Below are 20,499 nucleotides of genomic sequence, written 5' to 3' on the forward strand. Positions count from 1 at the left end.
TTAGGTATTCTATGATTTCTATCCGCCCCTACGGTAAAAAAACTATGGGACCCCAATTGATAAACCGTCATGTTTTAAAGCAAACTGGTGGCAAACAAAACCTATGGTTTCTCATTCTCAGTGATGAAGCTTGAACGAAAACTCGATGGAGGCCGAACACTCAAAATCCAAATCGGTGAGACTTGGGCTCATAAAAATCTCATATTTTACATTACAATTTTTTTTCTAAAAATTTCGATAACACGTGTAATATACGGGGTTTTAAGGATGTAATTTTTTTTTATTATTTGGTAGATTTATTCAACCCGATTATAAACGGGTTTTTTAAAAGATACGACGTTTTTAATATTTAGTACACAAAATTACATTTAGAGTTAATTGCTCGGATGGTCCCTGTGGTTTCACGTTTTTTCACGTTTAGTCCCCACCTTTTGAAAATAGCATGTATGCTCTCTATGGTTTGTCATTTTGTTACTCGGATAGTCCCCCAACATTTACTCTGGGGACTATCCGAGTAACAAAATGACAAACCATAGGGAGCACACCTGCTATTTCCAAACTAACTGGCATCTACTCAGGGACTATCCGAGTAACAAAATGACAAACCATAGGGAGCATACCTGCTATTTTCAAAAGGTGGGGACTAAACGTGAAAAAACTTGAAACCACAGGGACCATCCGAGCAATTAACTCTTACATTTATTTAATCTGTGTAATACACATGGTTTTTAAAGGTACAAGTCTTTTTTAGATCTATTCAACAACACGTGTGGTATATAGGGATTTTAAGGATGTAATTTTTTTATTATTTGGTAGATTTATTCAACCCGAATATACACGAGTTTTTTTTTTAAAGATACGACGTTTTTAGTATTTAGTATACAAAATTACATTTATTTAATCTGTGTAATACACATGGTTTTTAAAGATATAATTTTTTTATTATTTAATGTATAAAATTACATTTATTTAACCCGTACAATATACGGGGTTCATAAAAATAAAACTTTTTATTATCTAATATATAAAATTACATTTATTCAACCCGTGTAAGTCCCCCCGTAATGGGGCGTTGTTTTTAAAAAAATTTCAAAAAAAACGCCGGAAAACGCCTAGGTCCCCACTACATGGGGCGTTTCCGGGCGTTTTTTTTGAAAAAATTTGAGGCCGGCGTGTTTATTAAAACGCTGGAACAATGTTGACTGCCCAATCCCAACTCTCAACGGCTAGTTTTTAAACGGCTAGTTTTTATTTTATTTTTTTTTTTAATTTCATTTCCCCCTATATATATATATACTCATTCATTTTCAACCAAAAAAATCACAATAACCCTCTAAAAAATACAAGCATTTTATAAAAACTTGATGGATTCTCCTAGTTCTTCATCCATGCTAAACTATTGCTACCACGAGTTTTTTGCGGATGGCGATGGTTCAACCGATGAGGAGGTTGAGCAAGAGGCGGTTATGGGTGCTTGTAAACTAGCGATGAGATATGCCGAGCATTGTCGTCGCCCCCAAGCAAAAAAAGGTAAAAGAGGTTATATTGAACGAGACCGACGCGGGGCACACGATCGTTTGATGAAAGATTATTTTGATGAGGAGCCGACATATTCGAACGAAATGTTTAGACGTCGTTTCCGAATGAGTAAGCGGTTATTTCTACGTATAGTCCACGACTTGGAAGCCAACTACGATTATTTTAAACAAAAAGCGGATGCGAGAGGGGAACTTGGATTTACCGGTATCCAAAAGTGTACCTCGGCGTTACGAATCCTTGCTTATGGAAACACTACCGACATCAATGACGAGTATCTAAAAATGGGGGAGAAAACAACGAGAGATAGCTTGGAGCATTTTTGTCGCGGTAAAATTCCTATACAATTCCTATAATTTATTTTTTTGTCTATGTTTACAATTCCTATAATTTATTTTTTTTTTTGTGTCTATCTTTTTTTATAAAGGTATAATTGATGTGTACGGTGCGCGTTATCTTAGAACGCCCACATGGGACGACCTTCAAAAGATCTACGAGGTACATAATGCTGAGCATGGTTTGCCTGGTATGATCGGGAGCATAGATTGCATGCATTGGCGTTGGAATAACTGCCCGACTGCATGGCGAGGCCAACACACACGGGGTGACCAAAAAGGACCCACTATTATTCTTCAGGCGGTTGCTTCACAGGACCTTTGGGTTTGGTCTGCTTACTTTGGCGTGGTCGGGTCATGCAATGATATCAATGTTTTTGAACAATCTCCGCTGTTAGAGGAGTGGATTTCTGGCAAAGCTCCTAAAGCGTCGTTTTACGCAAATGGAAACTACTACCCTCATGGATATTATTTGAGCGACGGAATATATCCTAGGTATTCGATTTTCGTGAAGACGTATAGTGATCCTTTTGATGAAAAAAGAGCATATTTTAAAAAGGTTCAAGAGTCTTCACGAAAAGACATTGAGAAATGCTTTGGGGTTCTTAAACAACGCTGGCATTATTTGAGAAATCCTTGTCGTGCATGGAGCAAGCAAAAAATGAGAGATGCTATGTACGCGTGTATAATCATGCACAACATGATTTTGGAAGACGAAGGAAAGGCAATATGCCAGAATTATGTGCCAGAAGTCGTTCAAGAGGAGCATCCACAGGCGTCAATGGAAGAAAGAGTGAATAATGCGCGAGAGTTGCGTTACGAACCGTACCATTCCCAGTTAATGGTTGATTTACTACACCACGCATGGTCGGTTCGGTATGTACCACCGGAGGGAGAGGAAGAAACGGAGGACGAGGGTGAAGAAAGCGAAGATGAAAACTAGTGTTTTTTTTTTTAATTCGGATTTTAATTTTTTTATTTGTAGTATTTTTTTTTATTTAACCGGATTTTATGTTTTTTATTTCTAGTATTGTATTTTTTTTATTTAATAAAGTATTTAAAGTTTAAAAAAAATAATTGGGAAATGATTGCATGGGCATTATTTGAATAATGCCCCACTACACCATTTTATGGTATAATGCCCCTTGCTGACTAGGCTGCCACATGGCGCAAAACGCCCCATGGTGGGGGCATTATAATGTTTAACCATTACGCATGGTCTAATACACGGGGTTCTAAGCTAGTTATAAGGCTAAGGGGTATGGGGTTCGTCCCCACCCCGTCGAGGAACGGCGACGGCCGTCACACCATCCCGCCACCCCCCGTCCCCGTCCTCTACGTCCTGCTGAAGACGTTCCCGACGATCCAGATTGGTGGGCCCCCCTTCAACTGTCTGGTTTTGTAATTTAAGTTTGTAGGAGGATAAGGAGGATGTTGTGAGAAAAATGGTAAATGGAGACATGGCATTTTAGAGAGAGAGAGAGAAGGTCTGGTTTTAGAGAGAGAGAGAGGGTGTGATGAATTTGGAGAAGATGAGTGTTGTTGGTAGAATAATAAAGAAAATTAATAAATAAATGAATAAAACGATGGGCCCAATAAGTCACACAGGTAAAAGTTGCCTAAAGCCTAATTTTAATACACACAACCATCTAGATCTTTTTTTTAAGATTTACATTATCATAATAATATCGTTTTGTATAATATTACTAATGCGTTAATTGTTTATAAAAATCTTAAAGGGGTATTTCTTATCTACCAACATAATTCATTATTTTTTTTAAGTTTATGTAATGTTTTTTAATATTAATGAAAATATTTTGTTACTTTATTTGTTAAATGTTAAAAAAAAGTAGAAGATTAAAAAAATAAAAAAAAAAAACATAAAAGTGGTGGAAGACTATGACTAGGACCATCCTCCCATGCCCCCTAGCTTTGGAGGATGATCCATCCTTGGGAGGACTATGACGTGTCGCCTACGTGGCGGATCATCCTCCAAGGATGGTCCATCACCATACCTTGTAGTCTAAGTATATGTCACCACAACTTTTACATAGTTCACTCATTGTGTCGGTGAACAAAAAAGTGACAAACCCATCGATGGCTATAAACTTCCACTCATTAATGTGGAACCATAACTCCCACCACAGGTGGTTAAACGCCACTACGCCAGTTATAATATATTATTACTCCGTCACTCAGATCGCACTAACAATAAAATGGCTAAAGGGGTGTCAGTTCCTTACTCTCATGTCGACTGCAGCTTGCGAGCTCTCGCCGGTCAGGCAGAGGGCTTCGGTCACTTCACTGTCGGTGGACATCACGGAGCCATCTATCATGTTACAACCTTATCAGGTCAGTTTAATTAGTAGTTAATCATCTTTGTTAAATAGTTAGGGTTTTGTGATATAGAATGCACGAATTGTTCGTTAATTTGTGTGGTAGATTTTGATACGATTGTCAGTTTTATAGTTATAGATCGCCTACACTCGCAGGCTCAATCCTTTTGTTTGTTTGTTTTCAATTGGTTGAAGGTTTATGTGTTTTCATTTGTGAGATGATTGGTGTTTCAATAGGAAATTATTTTTTAAATTTTGAAATTGTTGTTTGTGTTGAGGATGGAAGTGGAATCTTTTGCCAGTTTTACAATTAATTGAGAAATAAAGATGGAATGTAATACACATATGGATATGGATATACATATACATGTTTAGGGATACATTCTTATCCAAATCAACAATATGTTGGCAACACCATGACCTTCTAAAGTGGAGGTCATGGGTTCGAGTCTCAGCTGGCGCAAAATTGCTATGGGTTGGGCCACAGGGTAAACTTTACCACAGTAGGACTTCGTGCGGTGAGTTTCCTCTGAAAATGGTGGCAAGCCAGGTTACCAGTGTCATTTGCGTTCACGGGCGTGTGTGACCTTTTGCCATTGGGTTTACCAGGATGATCGGGCTTTTGTTGATCGTTTAAAAAAACAATATGTTGGAAACTTCAAGAATCGCATAATGTACTTGTATACATAGTTGTTAAAAGCCATCGCCTCTTGCGCCTAGGCCCAATTTCCTAGCAAGGCGAGGCAATTGCGCTTTAATTCTCCAAGTAATGGCTCATGCGTAGGTTCCAGCGAGATCCCTAGATTCCTGAGAGTTTTCGACCAAATTCTCTAAATTCTTTCAAGATTCTAGCTAGATTTCTACTTTTATCTAATAAAACTACTTTTCTACACTAATAAACTAGCAATTTTATAACTTTTGGTACTAAATAGACGATATTAAATGTTATATAATAGCTTTATTTTATTTTATTTGAAGAATAGTATAATTTTCTATTATATAAAAATATTTTAAGTCTTTTTTTTGTTGTATGCTTTTTTTTTCTCGGGCCCACGCTTTTTTTGCGCCTTGCGCCTAGGCCCCAAGCGATGCTATGCGCCTTGAGTGCGCTTAACGCCTTCAATAACTATGCTTGTATATAATGCATTGGGATGTTGCCCAATATCTTTATGAACACAATTATAAACACTACCGGTAGGCTTGATTTCTTGATTAATGATTATATGTATAAACATGTTCGTGACCGACTGACAGTTGACACCCTATTTATACAAGGTCGATACCCCTTGAATCGTTCCATGAACCAACGCGACCCATGAAGGCGTCGCTTCTAAGTTCTAACTCACATGGATTAAGAAGTTATAATTTAATATTGGAGATAATCAAGGTAGTGGGAGAGAAAATATGGCCGTTATGCAACCGTCTTATGTATAACATTCAAAGCAACATGTGCAAGTGTCTTATGATATCTTCGTTCTCGCAGTAGTCAACATATTTCGTGATTCTGATTTGTACACTCCATGATACATATACATATACATAATACATATACATAACCAATTTTGAGTTTTGAATTTGTTGTAGATGACGGGCCCGGATCACTACGCTTTGGATGTCGAAAGAAAGAACCTTTGTGGATTGTTTTTGAAGTTTCGGGTACTATTGAACTTCGGTCTCATTTGAGTGTTTCGTCTTACAAGACCATTGATGGGCGGGGACAACGAATTAAGTTAACAGGCATGGGGCTTAGGCTAAAAGAATGTGAACATGTGATCATATGCAACTTAGAGTTTGAAGGCGGTAGAGGACACGATGTAGATGCCATTCAAATCAAGCCCAATTCGAAACACATATGGATTGATCGTTGTAGCCTCAAAGATTATGCAGATGGATTGATTGATATCACCAAAGAAAGCACAAATGTTACCATTTCTCGGTAATTACTTTCTATGCAGTTAATGCGGTAAAAATCCGGTGGGATATCGTAGTTTTAAAGACTTAAAACACTAATAGCAGCAATAAGAAGAAAGACGAATGGTAGAACTAAGAAGAAAGGTATTGATATCTGGAAAATCGGTGATATATCGGTCAAATATTGGTCCAGTACCGGTCAATATCGCCGATAATATCGTTACCGATATTTGCACCAATATCTCACAGGGGACCGATAACTGATATATCAATGATATATTGGCGATATGAACTGCATAGATTACTATTAGAGTGTTTGGCAATGCGTTTCGAAACTTTGTAACTAAACGTCATGAGATAGTGTTTCGATATACTTTTATTGTTATTTGACGTTCTTAATCTTACTTTGTGGATACAGTTGTCACTTTTCGAACCATGACAAAACAATACTTATCGGAGGTGATGCTTCCAACTGTGGTGATAGATGTATGCGTGTCACTATTCACCATTGTTTCTTTGATGGGACCCGACAACGGCATCCTCGTGTTAGGTTTGCTAAAGTACATCTGTACAACAATTACACCAGAGACTGGGGCATTTATGCTGTGTGCGCCAGTGTCGAATCACAGGTCAAATTACTGGACAAGACTTGTTGATTTATGTTTTTTTTTAGAGTTAATTGCCATTTTAGTCCCTGTGGTTTGGGCCTTTTTGCCAGTTTAGTCCAAAGGTTTTATTTTTAACATCCGGATCCAAAAAGGTTTCATCGGTACCATTTTGGTCCAACTGACTTAACTCCATCCATATCTGTTAAGTCTGCCAAGGGCATTTTTGTCATTTCATTTAAAAGAAAAGGCAATAAAGAAAAAAGGGTTAATAAAAAGAAAAATGAAATGACAAAAATGCCCTTGGCAGACTTAACAGATATGGATGGAGTTAAGTCAGTTGGACCAAAATGGCAACGATGAAACCTTTTTGGATCCAGATGTTAAAAATAAAACCTTTGGACTAAACTGGCAAAATGGCCCAAACCACAAGGACTAAAATGGCAATTAACTCTTTTTTTTATTTGTTCTTAGAAGTTAGAACACATGTAATTATTATACAACTTATGGATTCAGATATACTCACAATGCAATATATACGAAGCGGGTCAGAAGAAGGTCGCTTTTAAATACCTTACGGAGAAGGCAAGTTTATAAAGTTGATATTCTCCTGATATTTTTTATAGCTGTTTATAATTAGCGTAAGATCGTATTATGTTGTGTAGGCGGCTGACAAAGAGGAGGAGTGCACAGGCTGCATTATATCCGAGGGTGACCTGTTTCTGGACGGTACTAAATCGGGCTTATTGGAACCAGCCGCAACAAGTAGCCCGTTTCATCCTAACGAATACTACCAGATATGGACGGTTGTGCCTGCAACAAACGAGCTCAAACATGTTCTACAACATTGTACAGGATGGCAAGATGTTCCACGCCCACCTGGCCTGTAAGCAAGTGCATGATTTTCTGTATGCATATAGATTTGTTGACATATGTGAGCATCCAAGACATGTACTTTCTATATTTCCGTATTATATGTTCATGTGTTAATCCTCTTCTCATGTCATTTACCAAAACAGTTGGATCTATCTGGTATACGTTAACAAAGGAAAAAATCATATCGTCTATTCAAATGTAGTTTCTTGTTCTTCGTAGGATTCTTTTACAGGTGTCTAATATTTGTAGCAGACTTTTGAATGGAATTCGAGTTTCTGATATATGTATGTGTGTATGTATATACATTGGGCCTTCGGTATTTGTATTTAGTAATACTGGGTTTTCCGCTCAACAGCCAATAGGAGCCTTAAGTCACTAACCAAGTCACAGTTGTCACCTTTCACAAGTCACTACATAGTCTTTGTCCCTAGAATCGAATTACATTGCTTATAATTTTTATTGTAATTCAAACCAGATCGTATTAACCTGAATCAAACAGAATTCGAATTTTCTAAATCTATTATAAATTCCCTAATCAATTCGAATTTTCTAAATCTATTATAAATTCCCTAATCAATAATTCCAAATTCGATGAACTCGATTTGATTAACACAAGAAATCCGAAATTCAATTTGAGTTTTTTCGTTATCTTGTGAACTGTAGTGAGGTGACAACTGACAAGTGTTTCATTTGTTGTATTGTAACCACCAATAAAAGTGGTATGTCTCAAATGTCCTAGCAATTACATCTCCCAAATCTCAAACAAAACTGAAGTACACCACTTCTCCCAGTCCAAATCACATGCCTTTGTCCGATACTTGAACCACAAGAAAGCCGAAGATTGGATTTCCCCAAATATTCGGTCAAGTACCATCCTTTTTCCGAAAAAAAATTAGCTCATTCCAAGTTACGACTCTTCCATATCGCCCAACATGGCACCCTCATAACTCCTTGTATCGCTTTTTTCTTTACCTCGTGTAGCCCGGGTACCTTCTAAATTTTCAACAGGTCTCTAGTTGAGAAGACAAACACTTGTGGAATTTTACACCAAAGACTCACCTTGCTCCAAATCGCTGCCGCAACATAGCAGCTGTTTCAACGTTTTTTTTTGGAGGTCCTAAGTGAACTACAAAGATGGGCCCCTATAGTATTGGTATAAATAAAATCAGCAATTCTGATTGAAATTTGAGACATTGAATAACCATGGCGATGATTTTTCCTAATGTCGGTCCTAATTTCACCCAATCTACAATCAATTTCACATTGGTTACTCAAAAGACACCATAATAAGGGTTGGTGTGTTGTGGCACTTCTTGTGGATTCTAGAATGAAGTGTGCGCATAGAGGATGGACTCATGGATTTATATACAACCAAACAGTAATTTGACAACAAAACTGTAAATTAACAAAATCATTCATAACTATGAACCAAATTCAAATGTTCATTGCATATATTCAGATAATACCAAAACACCAAAGCAAAAAAAACATTTAGATCCAATCCAAACACTACAACTCAAACCCTAAGCCCTTTCCCCACGGATCCTCCTGGCAAGCTGCATATCTTTCGGCATAATCGTGACTCTCTTCGCATGAATCGCACACAAATTTGTATCCTCAAACAACCCAACCAAATACGCCTCAGCAGCCTCCTGAAGAGCAGCAACAGCAGAGCTTTGAAACCGTAAATCCGTCTTAAAATCCTGAGCAATCTCTCTCACAAGGCGCTGGAACGGAAGCTTCCGGATCAAAAGCTCAGTGCTCTTCTGGTACTTCCTGATCTCCCTCAACGCAACGGTTCCAGGCCTGAATCTGTGAGGCTTTTTTACGCCTCCGGTTGCGGGTGCTGATTTTCGGGCTGCTTTGGTGGCTAGTTGCTTCCTTGGAGCCTTTCCTCCGGTGGATTTTCTGGCTGTTTGCTTTGTACGGGCCATGGATTTTGTTTGAATTTGAGAATTGAATGCTGGTTTGTGAAGATGGGGATATTGTGATTGGTGGTTTGTGGTGTGGGTTATGTATAGTGGAGGGTTTGGGATTTTGGCGGTGAAAGATTAAAATTTTGAAATGGCTTTGGTTTTGGATTGCGATCCATGTGCTAAGAAAGTGGGGAAATCTGGGCCGTCGGATGGATGTTCGAGATTTGGCTTTTGTTTTATGTTTTAACGTTTGAGAAAATATATAATTGTTTTGTGTTTTAAGAAAGCAAAAATGTTTAGGGTTATGACTAAAAATTGCTAGAATGAAAAAATATATATATATATATATATAGGGTAAGGATCCTGTAAAAATGCTCAAAGTATGAGAAGTGTAAGAAGTGTATTATAACACTATATATAATACTATATAACACCATATAAACACCGTATAACAATATGTAATACCATATAAACACCGTATAACAATATGTAATACCATATAACACTATGTAACACTATATATCATTATATAACAAATATAACACTATACATCTATCATAGACATGCTATCAGACAACCTATAGTGTTATATTTGTTATATAATGATATATAGTGTGACATAGTGTTATATGGTATTATATGGTGTTACAAATTGTTATACGGTGTTTATATGGTGTTATATAGTATTATATATAATGTTATAATACACTTCTCACACTTTGAACACTTTTTACAGAATCCTCTACCTATATATATATATATATTTAGCTAGAATATTATAATTTAAATATGTGAGGTTCGAGTTTTTGGGTTTATTGAAATAGTATTTGTATGGTCACAAATTTATAGTTATTTTTATAAATTTTTACTATGTTTGTATTTATGTATAGAGTAAAATATCATTTAGTTCGTAGTTCATATGGTTTTGGTATTTTTTTCACTTTAGTCTAAAGGTTTTGATTTATCGTCTGTTGAACCAAAAAGTTTTTAACATTGTCATTTTAGTCCAACTGACTTAACCTATTCATGGAACTCTTTTGCTCAGTAGCAAGTTTATCAATTCATTTTTATTTTAATTTAAAGCTTTTATCAGAAAGACTATTTTTTGTGTAACCAGCTTCAAGTTTTGAACCAAAATCAAAATTTCTGGCCCAGGCCTTATGTCCATCAATCTGTCCACTGGGCTACCATACTGAACAATCAAGGGGCTACTAGTGGTCCAAAATCGACAATCAAGGCAGCGTTGGTAAATAGTAGCAGTTGAGGGTAGTGGCAGTTTTGGGCTAAACGAGTCCAAACAAATGTGTAGAAAGCATGTGATTGATTTATTCGATCTAGGTGAGTGATGCAAGACTGTGTGTTTTAGAAATTAGGATAAACTAGGGTTAAGACCCGCCCGCGTTGCGGCGTAGGTACATCGTAAACATTGAATGGATTACTCCAAATGTTATATGATGCATTAACCATATGAAAACACACATTTCGACGTATCCAGTTGAACTCAATGTAACCTGTATAAGCATTGTGATTGGATCAAACGTAAAGTAAATCAAATTCATATCGAACAATCATAACGTATTATATGTGACCCAACTCATACATAAAAAACATAAAGGGTATGAAGGAAAATATGCACATGTAATCAAAAGGGATTAGTTAGAGCTTTTGAAAAAAAAGGAAGAAAAAGAAACCAAAATTTGACTCCACTCGGTTCAAAACAAACTTTACGAAACATACATAAAATAAACACGAAAACATATTATATTTAACCTGAATCATTTCCCAAAAAAGTTTACGTCCAAACGTAGAACTTGAATTTATACCAAAACATACATAAAAATATGCATGTAGAAATGGTTTCTTTAAACGAAAACGTATTATATTTGACCTGGCTCGTCTATAAAAAAATTTTACGTCGGAATGTAGCACAAAGCATATTTATACATACCCGTACATAAAATATGCATGTAAAAAATAGTTTTTAAGTAAAGGAAATATAGGAGTAAACTGAAATAAAATATTAGTAAAAAAATTTAATAGGTTAAAAACGTTCGTAAAACCGTGCCAAGTAGCACCAATGCCACAACGACATCGACTCTCAACATCGTAAAAAAAAGTAGATAAAATGGTAAAAATTACACTGAACGAAAAACAGACTAAAATCGTTGAACCACGCACACCCGTTACAGTGTGTTAATACGAAGAAATTAATCAGAAACGTAAAACGTAGAAAATAATAACTTAGTCGATCTAGGACCCGCCCGTTGCGACGAACTTTTCAAAAGGGAAAAAATGGACGCGTTGCGACGGGTTTGTCAAATATGGAAAAATAGAGCAAAAAACATTGAACCTCACATGCACGCTACGACATGTTAACTCGCAAAATTTAGAACGAAATGTAAAACGAAAAACTTGTGAAAGACAAAAAGTATGGGGGACCAAAGTTGTAAATAATAAAGTGTTGTGTTAAATTATAAAATATGAAAAAGTTTGAGCTAAAAGTAAAAAATTTGAATTGGGTTAAAATGTAAAAGAAAAAACTTTAAGGTTTAAAGTGGAAATGAAGTTTTTTTGTTTAAAAAAGTTCCAAAGCATAATGTACAAGTCATGATGCACAAGAAAGTTGCTAATTTATATATGGAATAATTACATACAATTGGTGTTGTGAGTGAGTTTACGTACGCAGGTTATACTTGTGAGTTAACAAAGATAAACATGGATAGTGAATATACATAAATTCGTTCATGAAAATGAATCTATGAGTGCGTGGGATTGTGTGTGTCAGTGCGAGTGAATTCTACGACAATGACAAATCGATATGAAGTCCACGATGGTATTAACAATTTGAAATGTTAACAGTACAAATTTTTTGAAATGTTAACAGTACAAATTTTTTGATTGTACAATTTGAAATGTTAACAGTACAGTTGTTGGTGCACTGAATGTCTGCTGACTACGTCTTATCGAGTCTTGTGTATAGATAGGTTAAACGAGTGCACTAAAGTGTTTGAAATAGGGTTTGTATAGGTTTTAGGAAGGCTGACCGTTTGAAATGGTCCTGTCCGTTTGAAATGGTCTTGACCGTTTGAACTTGCCCTAACCGTTTGAAGAAGTCTGATCGTTTGAGGCGTGTCCGTTTGAACTAGTGGTGTCATCTTCAAACGGAAGGGCTTGGGTCTATATATAGGAGTTCATCTCAAATGGGCAGGTATGCATGTGTGTGTATGTGAGCGAAGGGGCTGCCGAATTTTTGTTAGAAATCATTGTAAAAGCTCGCAATCAGTAAAAGAAAGAAAGATTGAAAGGAACAAGCTGTTTTGACTTGATTTACTTTGATTCCGCCTCTGTAAATCAAGATGAACTACCTTAACTGACATTTAAGGTCACCGGATCGGTCCTACAAGTGGTATCAGAGCTCAGGACAAGGAGTTCATACCAAATTCAGCTTGAAATCACCGGATTATCTTTCTTCTACCTTTCTTTTCTGATTTGAACTAGTTGTTACGGTTAAAATGGTCTAAAACTCTCACATGTCAAGCGAAACACTTTGATAACGAATCCTTGAAAGTTTTGAATCAAAATTCGACGTAAAAATGGTAAAAATTGACTAAAAACAGAGTTCCGTTTGAACGAAGAATGTATTCCGTTTGAAACTGATCCTTTCCATTTGAAATTGTCACTATCGTTTGAACAATCGTTTGAAACTGACATTCCGTTTGAAATTGTCGTTTGAAAATGGATTCCGTTTGAAACTGTTCGTTTGAAAGTGGGTTTCGTTTGAAAGTGGGTTTCGTTTGAAAGTGGGGATATCGTTTGAAGGGGTTTCGTTTGAAATTTGTGTTATCTCAAACGGAATAGTCCATTTCGTTTGAAGAAAACCATTTCGTTTGAAACCATACCGTTTGAACCATTCCGCTTGAACAGATTCCGTTTGAATCTGTTTTCGCTCGAAGAATTATATTTCGCTCGAAAGTGAACTTTTTCGCGTCAAGATTATTTCACAACAATCGAGTGTTGGTTTATTTCAGAATATCTGATATTGTTTAAACTGATTAAGTTTGTTTGTTTGTTCTCAGGTAATTGAAGATGTCTAGCAGTGGTGAAGAATTTTACAACACATTCTACAACGCGTTCACTTCCGAATCGACAGATAGAAGATCTGAGGTGAAAGAATATTCGAGAGAGATTTCAGAAAATTTGAAGTTTGAAAACATGTATGGAAGTCAACAGAAACCACCGAAGCTAATGAAGACTGAAGATTATAACTGGTGGAAAAACCGATTTGAGGGTTGGGTAAAAGCTTTCGCTCCTGAAAGCTGGTTAAAACTGAAAAATGGATATATTGAACCAGTGAAAGAGGGAGGAGAGTTAATAGATGCAAAAGATTTCACAGACATAGACATTAAAAAATGTTGTGGCTGAATATAAATGATCACATAAATCAAACAGTCAGTAAGAGAAGATATTATTTCGCTTCTTGAACAAGAGAAAACTTCAAAAAGTTTGTGGGAAGCGTTAGAGAGAAAATGTGTAGGAAGTAATGAGATTGTAAAAAACAAAAAGAAATTGTTGCGTAAAGAGTTTGATCTATTTAGTTGCATGAAAAATGAGTCTGTTTGTAAAATGATCGAAAGATTTGGACATCTGAAAATGGAGCTGGCCAGACACAAAATCAAATATACTGAAGAGGAGCTGATGGATAAATTGTTTGATTCATTGCCAAATGATCAAGATTGACAATACTTCGCTCTAATGTTGAAAAACACAATCAAGCCTGAAGAGTTAACAGTGGATTTGCTGATTGAAAGGCTTGAATGCCATGAGTTGGAAATAAAGAGATCTAAAGTCAACAATACATCTCATCAGCAGAATGTGGAACTTTACTACAGAGGAAATATACCACAGGCTGGATCTTCAAGAACAGCGTTTTCTGCAGAAAGCTCAAATTCAGTGAACAATGAAAGTCTTCACAGTGGTTTTCACGGTGGATCTTCTTCAACAACTTCAAGCCAAACTGCTTCAAAGAATTTATTCCAGTGTAATATCGCAGTAGATCTGAAGAATGGGCAGAATTTCAGTGAAGAGTCAGCGAAACAACAGATGGTTTTCTTGGCATCTGTACTTGAATCGTATGAAAGCCTCGTTGCAGGGAAGATAGGCAACACCAACTTGACGAAAGAAGATTACGATCAAATAGACCCCGAGGAGATGGAACTGATTGATATAAGATGGTGCATGGCCAGTGCGGTTCGTCGGGCACAGCGGTTCATGGAGATCACGGGGAGGAAGTCAATTGGTGGACCATCTACCAAACTAGGATTTGACAAGTCTAAGGTGACATGTTTTAAATGCAAACAAAAAGGTCACTTTAAGCGCGAGTGCAGAAATGCGTATGCTGATGATTCTGAAAACCCGTTCAAAGAAGATTATTACAAGAAAGCGATCTATCATCAGAACAAGGCAGAGCCACCAAGATTGAAACAGCCGGAAGAAAGATCAAGGGCTCTTGCAGTTATTCATGACGATGAAGGTTACGACTGGAGTCAAGTTTGCCCTGAAGAAGATGCAATTGGATATGCATTTGTGGCTGATTCAAGTTCAAAATCATTCATAACTATGAACCAAATTCAAATGTTCATTGCATATATTCAGATAATACCAAAACACCAAAGCAAAAAAAACATTTAGATCCAAACACTACAACTCAAACCCTAAGCCCTTTCCCCACGGATCCTCCTGGCAAGCTGCATATCTTTCGGCATAATCGTAACTCTCTTCGCATGAATCGCACACAAATTTGTATCCTCAAACAACCCAACCAAATACGCCTCAGCAGCTTCCTGAAGAGCAGCAACAGCAGAACTCTGAAACCTTAAATCGGTCTTGAAATCCTGAGCAATCTCTCTCACAAGGCGCTGGAACGGAAGCTTCCGGATCAAAAGCTCAGTGCTCTTCTGGTACTTCCTGATCTCCCTCAATGCCACGGTTCCAGGCCTGAATCTGTGAGGCTTTTTTACGCCTCCGGTTGCAGGTGCTGATTTTCGGGCTGCTTTGGTGGCTAGTTGCTTCCTTGGAGCCTTTCCTCCAGTGGATTTTCTGGCTGTTTGCTTTGTACGGGCCATGGATTTTGTTTGAATTTGAGAATTGAATGTAGGTTTGTGAAGATGGTGATATTGTGATTGTTGGTTTGTGGTGGGTTATGTATAGTGGAGGGTTTGGGATTTTGGCGGTGAAAGATTAAAATTTTGAAATGGCTTTTGGTTGGGGGTTTTGTTTGGATTTGGATTGCGATTCGTGTGCTAAGAAAGTGGGGAAATCTGGGCCGTCGGATGGATGTTCGAGATTTGGCTTTTGTTTTATGTTTTAAAGTTTGAGAAAATATAAAATTGTTTTGTGTTTTAAGAAAGTAAAAATGTTTAAGACCATGGATATGGTGGGGCTTGGTTTGGACTTGGGTTGGGCATAAACTCAAGGCTTCAACCCACTTTTGAAGGGGGTATGGTGGGCGTGGCTTGGCTTGGCTTGCGTGGCCAAACCACATCAGCTTTTTTTTTTAATGTATATATATATATTTATAACCAAAAACTACTAAACATACAACATAATTAGTAAAATAAACATACAAAATAATTATCAAAATAAAAACCTATCATTCTTCGTCGTCTTCGTCGGTTTCGAACCCAGGAATCGTTGAAACATGTTCCACCAAAGCAGCTCGAAGGTTGTGATGTATATCCCTTGACTTTATTAAAAATTCATTTGTCGCTTTATCTTCGTCTGTTACGTTACCTGGTTGGGGGTCATCATCATCATAGTAGGTTACGACCGCTCTACCTTCATCCTCCAAAATCATGTTATGAAGAATGATACATGTGTACATCACGTTTCCAATTTGATCCTTGTCCCATAGTCGACAAGGCATTGCCAATATTCGCCACCTTTTCTTCAAAACACCGAATGCTCGCTCGACGTCTTTACGTGCAGCCATCTGGACCCTGTTAAACTTTAATCTTTTTGGATCTGCGGTACCGTGCTTGTGAACTATTTTACGAAAACCCTCCACTCTGGGTAAATCCCATCAACTAGGTAGTACCCGTACACGTACTCAACCCGTTTATAAAGAAAGTTTCTTTGGGTCCTATACCATTTACCCGATCATTGAAAAGAGGCGAGTGGTTTATGATGGTAATATCATTATATGAACCTGGCATACCGAAGAACGCATGCCATATCCAAAGATCTTGGGACGCAACCGCTTCAAGCATGATGGCTGGCACCCCGTGAAATCCACTAGTGTGAGCGCCTTGCCATTGGGCAGGACAAAGTTCCCAAGGCCATTTCATACAATCTAAACTACCTAGCATCCCGGGTAGCCCATGATAATCTGCGTGATGTTCCAATATTTGTTGCATGTCACTGAAGGAGGGCTTTCTCAAATATCTTTTCCTATAAAGTTCTAGAATACACGAACAAAAGTTGTGAATAGTTTCTCTAGCTACACGTGCAGACATTTTTAAATAGTCATCCATAATGTCCGAACTATTGCCGTACGCTAACTGCCTAAGTGCGGCCGTGACCTTTTTCCACGTACTAAATCCTAATTGCCCGGTTACATCGGGTTTTTGTTGGAAATAAACATACTTCTCCTCAAGATCTCTAGATATCCTTAAAAATAAGTTTCTACTCATACGAAAACGATGCCTAAACATTTTTTCATCATACTTAGGTTCCGCTGAGAAGTAATCGCTTACCAACAAATCGTTAGCGGTGTGCCGTTCACGAGCGATGTACCTTCTCCTCCGTTTAGGTTGTTGAGTCTCTTCCTCATCGTCTTCGTCTTCCACGATAGCTTTCACCACCGTCGCGATCGTTTGTAGAAATATTTCCGCACCATCGTCAGATGATGATGACGATTCACTATAACTTGAAGAACTCATGGCAATATTGTGTTTTATGTGTTTGATATTGTGTGACAAAGATGTTAAATGTGGTAAGTATTTATAAAGGATTTTTTTTTAAATATAGACCCCAACGGCTAACCAACGACTAGTTTGAAAGGGCCATTCACAACCTGCCATGTCAGCTTGCTCCCCCGCCCCAAGGGCCACGCCCCAACCCAAGCCCACCCAGGATGGTGACTTGGACGTTTTCCCCCAACTCACACCCCAACCCAAGCCCCATACCCCCATAGCCTAACATTCTCATTTTAGTCCAACTGATTGCTATATAAAATTGTTTTTGTGTTTTAAGAAAGTAAGAATGTTAAATAGTCCAACTGATTGCTAGGATATTATAATTTAAATATGTGAGGTTAGAGTTTTTTGGTTTATTGAAATAGTATTTGTATGGTCACAAATTTATAGTTTTTTTATTAAGTTTTATTAGATCATATGTTTCGGTACTTTTGTTACTTTAGTCTAACGGTTTTGATTTATCGTCTGTGGGTCCAAAAAGTTTTTAACATTGTCATTTTAATCTAAATGAGTTAACCTCATCCATGGAACTCTTTTGCTGAGGAGCAATTTTAATAATTCCTTTTTATTTTTATTTTAATTTAAACCTTTTATTTAAGGGACTATTTGTGTAACTATCTACAAGTTTTGGATCAAAATCAAAATTTCTGGCCCAGGCCTTATGTCCATCAATCTGCCCACTCGGCTACCATACTGAAGGGGTATGGTCCCAAAAAGTCGCGCAAACCTCCGCCCAGGTTGCGCGCGGAACCATACTCCTTATTTCAGAAAACTTATTAACAGTATCCACGCGCGACTTACACGCGTTGTAGTTTGTCCCGCGCGAGGCAAGGCTCACAAGAGGCCCAGATATCAGCACTTAGCATAAAACAATGGAACAAATGAGCATGCTAACCCCGCGCGGGTTAGTTTGTTGTCCAACAAGAGCCACTCAGTAGGGAAGCGCACGGCTACCTACAGTGGTACATAAGGTACAAGTGGCAGTAAAAGGAGCCAATGAGCGTCTAGCAGGCTCTGGTCAATCGTGCGCCACGATCGCCTGACGAGAAGTACACAAGGACGCCTACGTGGCACCAATCAGAGGACGGAGACAACTGTCCCACGATCTCCACTTGTCTGCTGATGACAAAAGGACAACAAGGCCGACAACAATGACACGTGGCTCCAATCAAGGTGCGCCAGCACCGACGAGCGTCTAGAAGCCACTAAGCGGTCGACGCCAGTGAGACAAAGAGCATATCCTTTTTGTTGTCCGCTTCTGGCCCAAGGCCCATCAGCCCATAACCCCTTACACCTCTCCGGCTATAAATAGAGACCTCATTCCACAGGTTAAACATTCTATTCCCTCTACTCTCACTCTTTGCACTTAATTACTCTCAAAGCAGTCGCTTATTCTCACGCCGGAGCCTGGTTAAGAGGGAAACCCCCACATTCCCCTCTTAACGAGTAACGGTGTTCTGTTTTGCAGGATTGATTACCAAGTCGGAGCTCAAATATCCTTAAGAAGATTAACCATCATGAAAGGAACATAACCAATCTAATTAACGCCCTAATTAGATCACTGTTTCTTCATTGGCGCCCATCGATTTTTTCTATAACCACCCTCATCTTCTTTTATTTGAGCCTTTGACACCTTTTTCTTCCTTCGACTATGACTGGTCAAGGAATCATCCCAGAGTTCGGTTTCGGAACCAACTCTAACACGGCGTTGGGTGAAGGAATCCAAAACTTCCAAGCCCAACAAATCGAAGAAATCGGCGAAGTTGAAATCAACAATACTGGGGGTCCGCGCGGGAGCTTCACCCGCATCACCCAAGTGGTCACCCCAGGGAACAACGGAGAAGGACCTTCGAACACAGCGCCACCTCAAAATGTATCTGCATTACTTGGCTTACCAGAAGGCGAAACCCCAGCCTCGTGGTATGCCAAGAACATCGCCACCATCAATGCAGCATACCAATCGCTCATCGCGCAGCAAGCAGTTTTGACGGCAGAACCGTCCTTGGTCACCCCTCAGAGTCAGGGGGTGCGCCAAATGCCCCCGCCAGCCAACCTACAAGGCAGAATCAACAGGCCTCCCCCTACAAGACGTTTAAGCGTACAAGACACGCGCGATACAAGAGGGGAAACGGATAGTTACTACGACTATCCGTCGAACCTTCAGCGAGGCCCTGTTCACAGCCGGCTCACGCCGCGCAACATGAACAACGAATGGGAAGAAACGGACCCGTATGATCCCACATGGGAAGGTGACGAGGAATCGTCAGTCTTTAATCGTTTACCAAAAAATCATGAGTACTACAAGCCAAGACAACACATTGGCTACACAGAAGAAGCTGAAAGAGATTTCCGCCTGGCATACAGACCAGCGGAAGCTGCGGAACACTCCAAGTTTATCCCGAAAATTGCACTCGCGCCGCTTTCACGAGAGAAGCTACCCCCAACTGTTGGGAAATTCAATGGGTTGACTGACCCAGACGATCACGTCAGAACATTCACGAGTGTGGGCTGCATGGGAGGGTGGAACATGCCCATGTGGTGCCACCTGTTCATTCAAACTCTTACCAGAGCGGCTCGCGCCTGGTTTGACAGCCTTCCGCCTGGGAAGATTAAATCATGGACAGATTTCAAGACGCAATTCTTAAGCTACTTTAGCCAAAAACGTCGCTACCAACGTGACACAGCCGAAGTAGAAGATATTTGGCGAAGAGATGGTGAAGGTCTGGAGGACTTCATCACGCGTTTTAACAAAGAGTGTCTGGAAATAGGCGGCGTCAGTGAGCAACTCATGCGCTGTCACTTCAAAAAGGCTATACGCTGCGATAGTCTCATTAGAACCATCACAGGCAAAGATGGAATGCCAAAGGAGTGGGATAAACTAATGGAAGCCGCAAAAATCGTCGCGCAAACTGAGGAGTCCCTTGCTGGTGGAAAGGGCTAGTACCCAGAAGATCGATTCTCAAGAGGAAGTACGCGCGACAACAACAACAAGCGTAACAAATACAAGAGTC

General features: G+C 38.7%; 3 protein-coding genes across 3 annotated transcripts; 2 read left to right on the top strand and 1 right to left on the bottom strand.

Moving 5' to 3' along the window:
• The first annotated feature begins 1,364 nt into the window (after nucleotides 1-1,364).
• Nucleotides 1,365-3,343, top strand: LOC110898859. The gene is made up of 3 exons (XM_022145714.1): nucleotides 1,365-1,866; nucleotides 1,964-2,034; nucleotides 3,290-3,343. Exons 1-3 carry the CDS (start codon nucleotides 1,365-1,367, stop codon nucleotides 3,341-3,343), a joined length of 627 nt encoding a protein of 208 aa, XP_022001406.1.
• A 648-nt stretch (nucleotides 3,344-3,991) lies between these two features.
• On the top strand, nucleotides 3,992-7,880 carry LOC110925157 (probable pectate lyase 4). The gene is made up of 5 exons (XM_022169129.2): nucleotides 3,992-4,223; nucleotides 5,792-6,143; nucleotides 6,537-6,747; nucleotides 7,240-7,308; nucleotides 7,389-7,880. Exons 1-5 carry the CDS (start codon nucleotides 4,088-4,090, stop codon nucleotides 7,611-7,613), a joined length of 993 nt encoding a protein of 330 aa, XP_022024821.1. The 5' UTR covers nucleotides 3,992-4,087; the 3' UTR covers nucleotides 7,614-7,880.
• Nucleotides 7,881-9,017: 1,137 nt separating this feature from the next.
• Nucleotides 9,018-15,693, bottom strand: LOC110898865 (histone H3-like centromeric protein CNA1). The gene is made up of 2 exons (XM_022145725.2): nucleotides 15,230-15,693; nucleotides 9,018-9,647 (listed from the first exon to the last, which is right to left on the bottom strand). The coding sequence occupies exons 1-2, from the start codon at nucleotides 15,635-15,637 to the stop codon at nucleotides 9,123-9,125; spliced, it is 933 nt and encodes a 310-aa protein (XP_022001417.1). The 5' UTR covers nucleotides 15,638-15,693; the 3' UTR covers nucleotides 9,018-9,122.
• Nucleotides 15,694-20,499: the final 4,806 nt, after the last annotated feature.

The sequence above is a fragment of the Helianthus annuus genome, chromosome 2 (genome assembly GCF_002127325.2).
Source record: "Helianthus annuus cultivar XRQ/B chromosome 2, HanXRQr2.0-SUNRISE, whole genome shotgun sequence".
NCBI lineage: Eukaryota > Viridiplantae > Streptophyta > Magnoliopsida > Asterales > Asteraceae > Helianthus > Helianthus annuus.

Coding starts and splice junctions, on each gene's coding strand:
- LOC110898859 (XM_022145714.1), top strand. CDS start 1,365: ATGGATTCTCCTAGTTCTTCATCCATGCTAAACTATTGCTACCACGAG. Junction 1,867..1,963: donor CTTGGAGCATTTTTGTCGCG/GTAAAATTCCTA, acceptor TTTTTTATAAAG/GTATAATTGATGTGTACGGT. Junction 2,035..3,289: donor ACCTTCAAAAGATCTACGAG/GTACATAATGCT, acceptor TTAAGTTTGTAG/GAGGATAAGGAGGATGTTGT.
- LOC110925157 (XM_022169129.2), top strand. CDS start 4,088: ATGGCTAAAGGGGTGTCAGTTCCTTACTCTCATGTCGACTGCAGCTTG. Junction 6,144..6,536: donor ACAAATGTTACCATTTCTCG/GTAATTACTTTC, acceptor TTGTGGATACAG/TTGTCACTTTTCGAACCATG. Junction 7,309..7,388: donor TTAAATACCTTACGGAGAAG/GCAAGTTTATAA, acceptor TATGTTGTGTAG/GCGGCTGACAAAGAGGAGGA.
- LOC110898865 (XM_022145725.2), bottom strand. CDS start 15,637: ATGGCCCGTACAAAGCAAACAGCCAGAAAATCCACTGGAGGAAAGGCT. Junction 9,648..15,229: donor GGATCCGTGGGGAAAGGGCT/TAGGGTTTGAGT, acceptor AAATTTTAATCT/TTCACCGCCAAAATCCCAAA.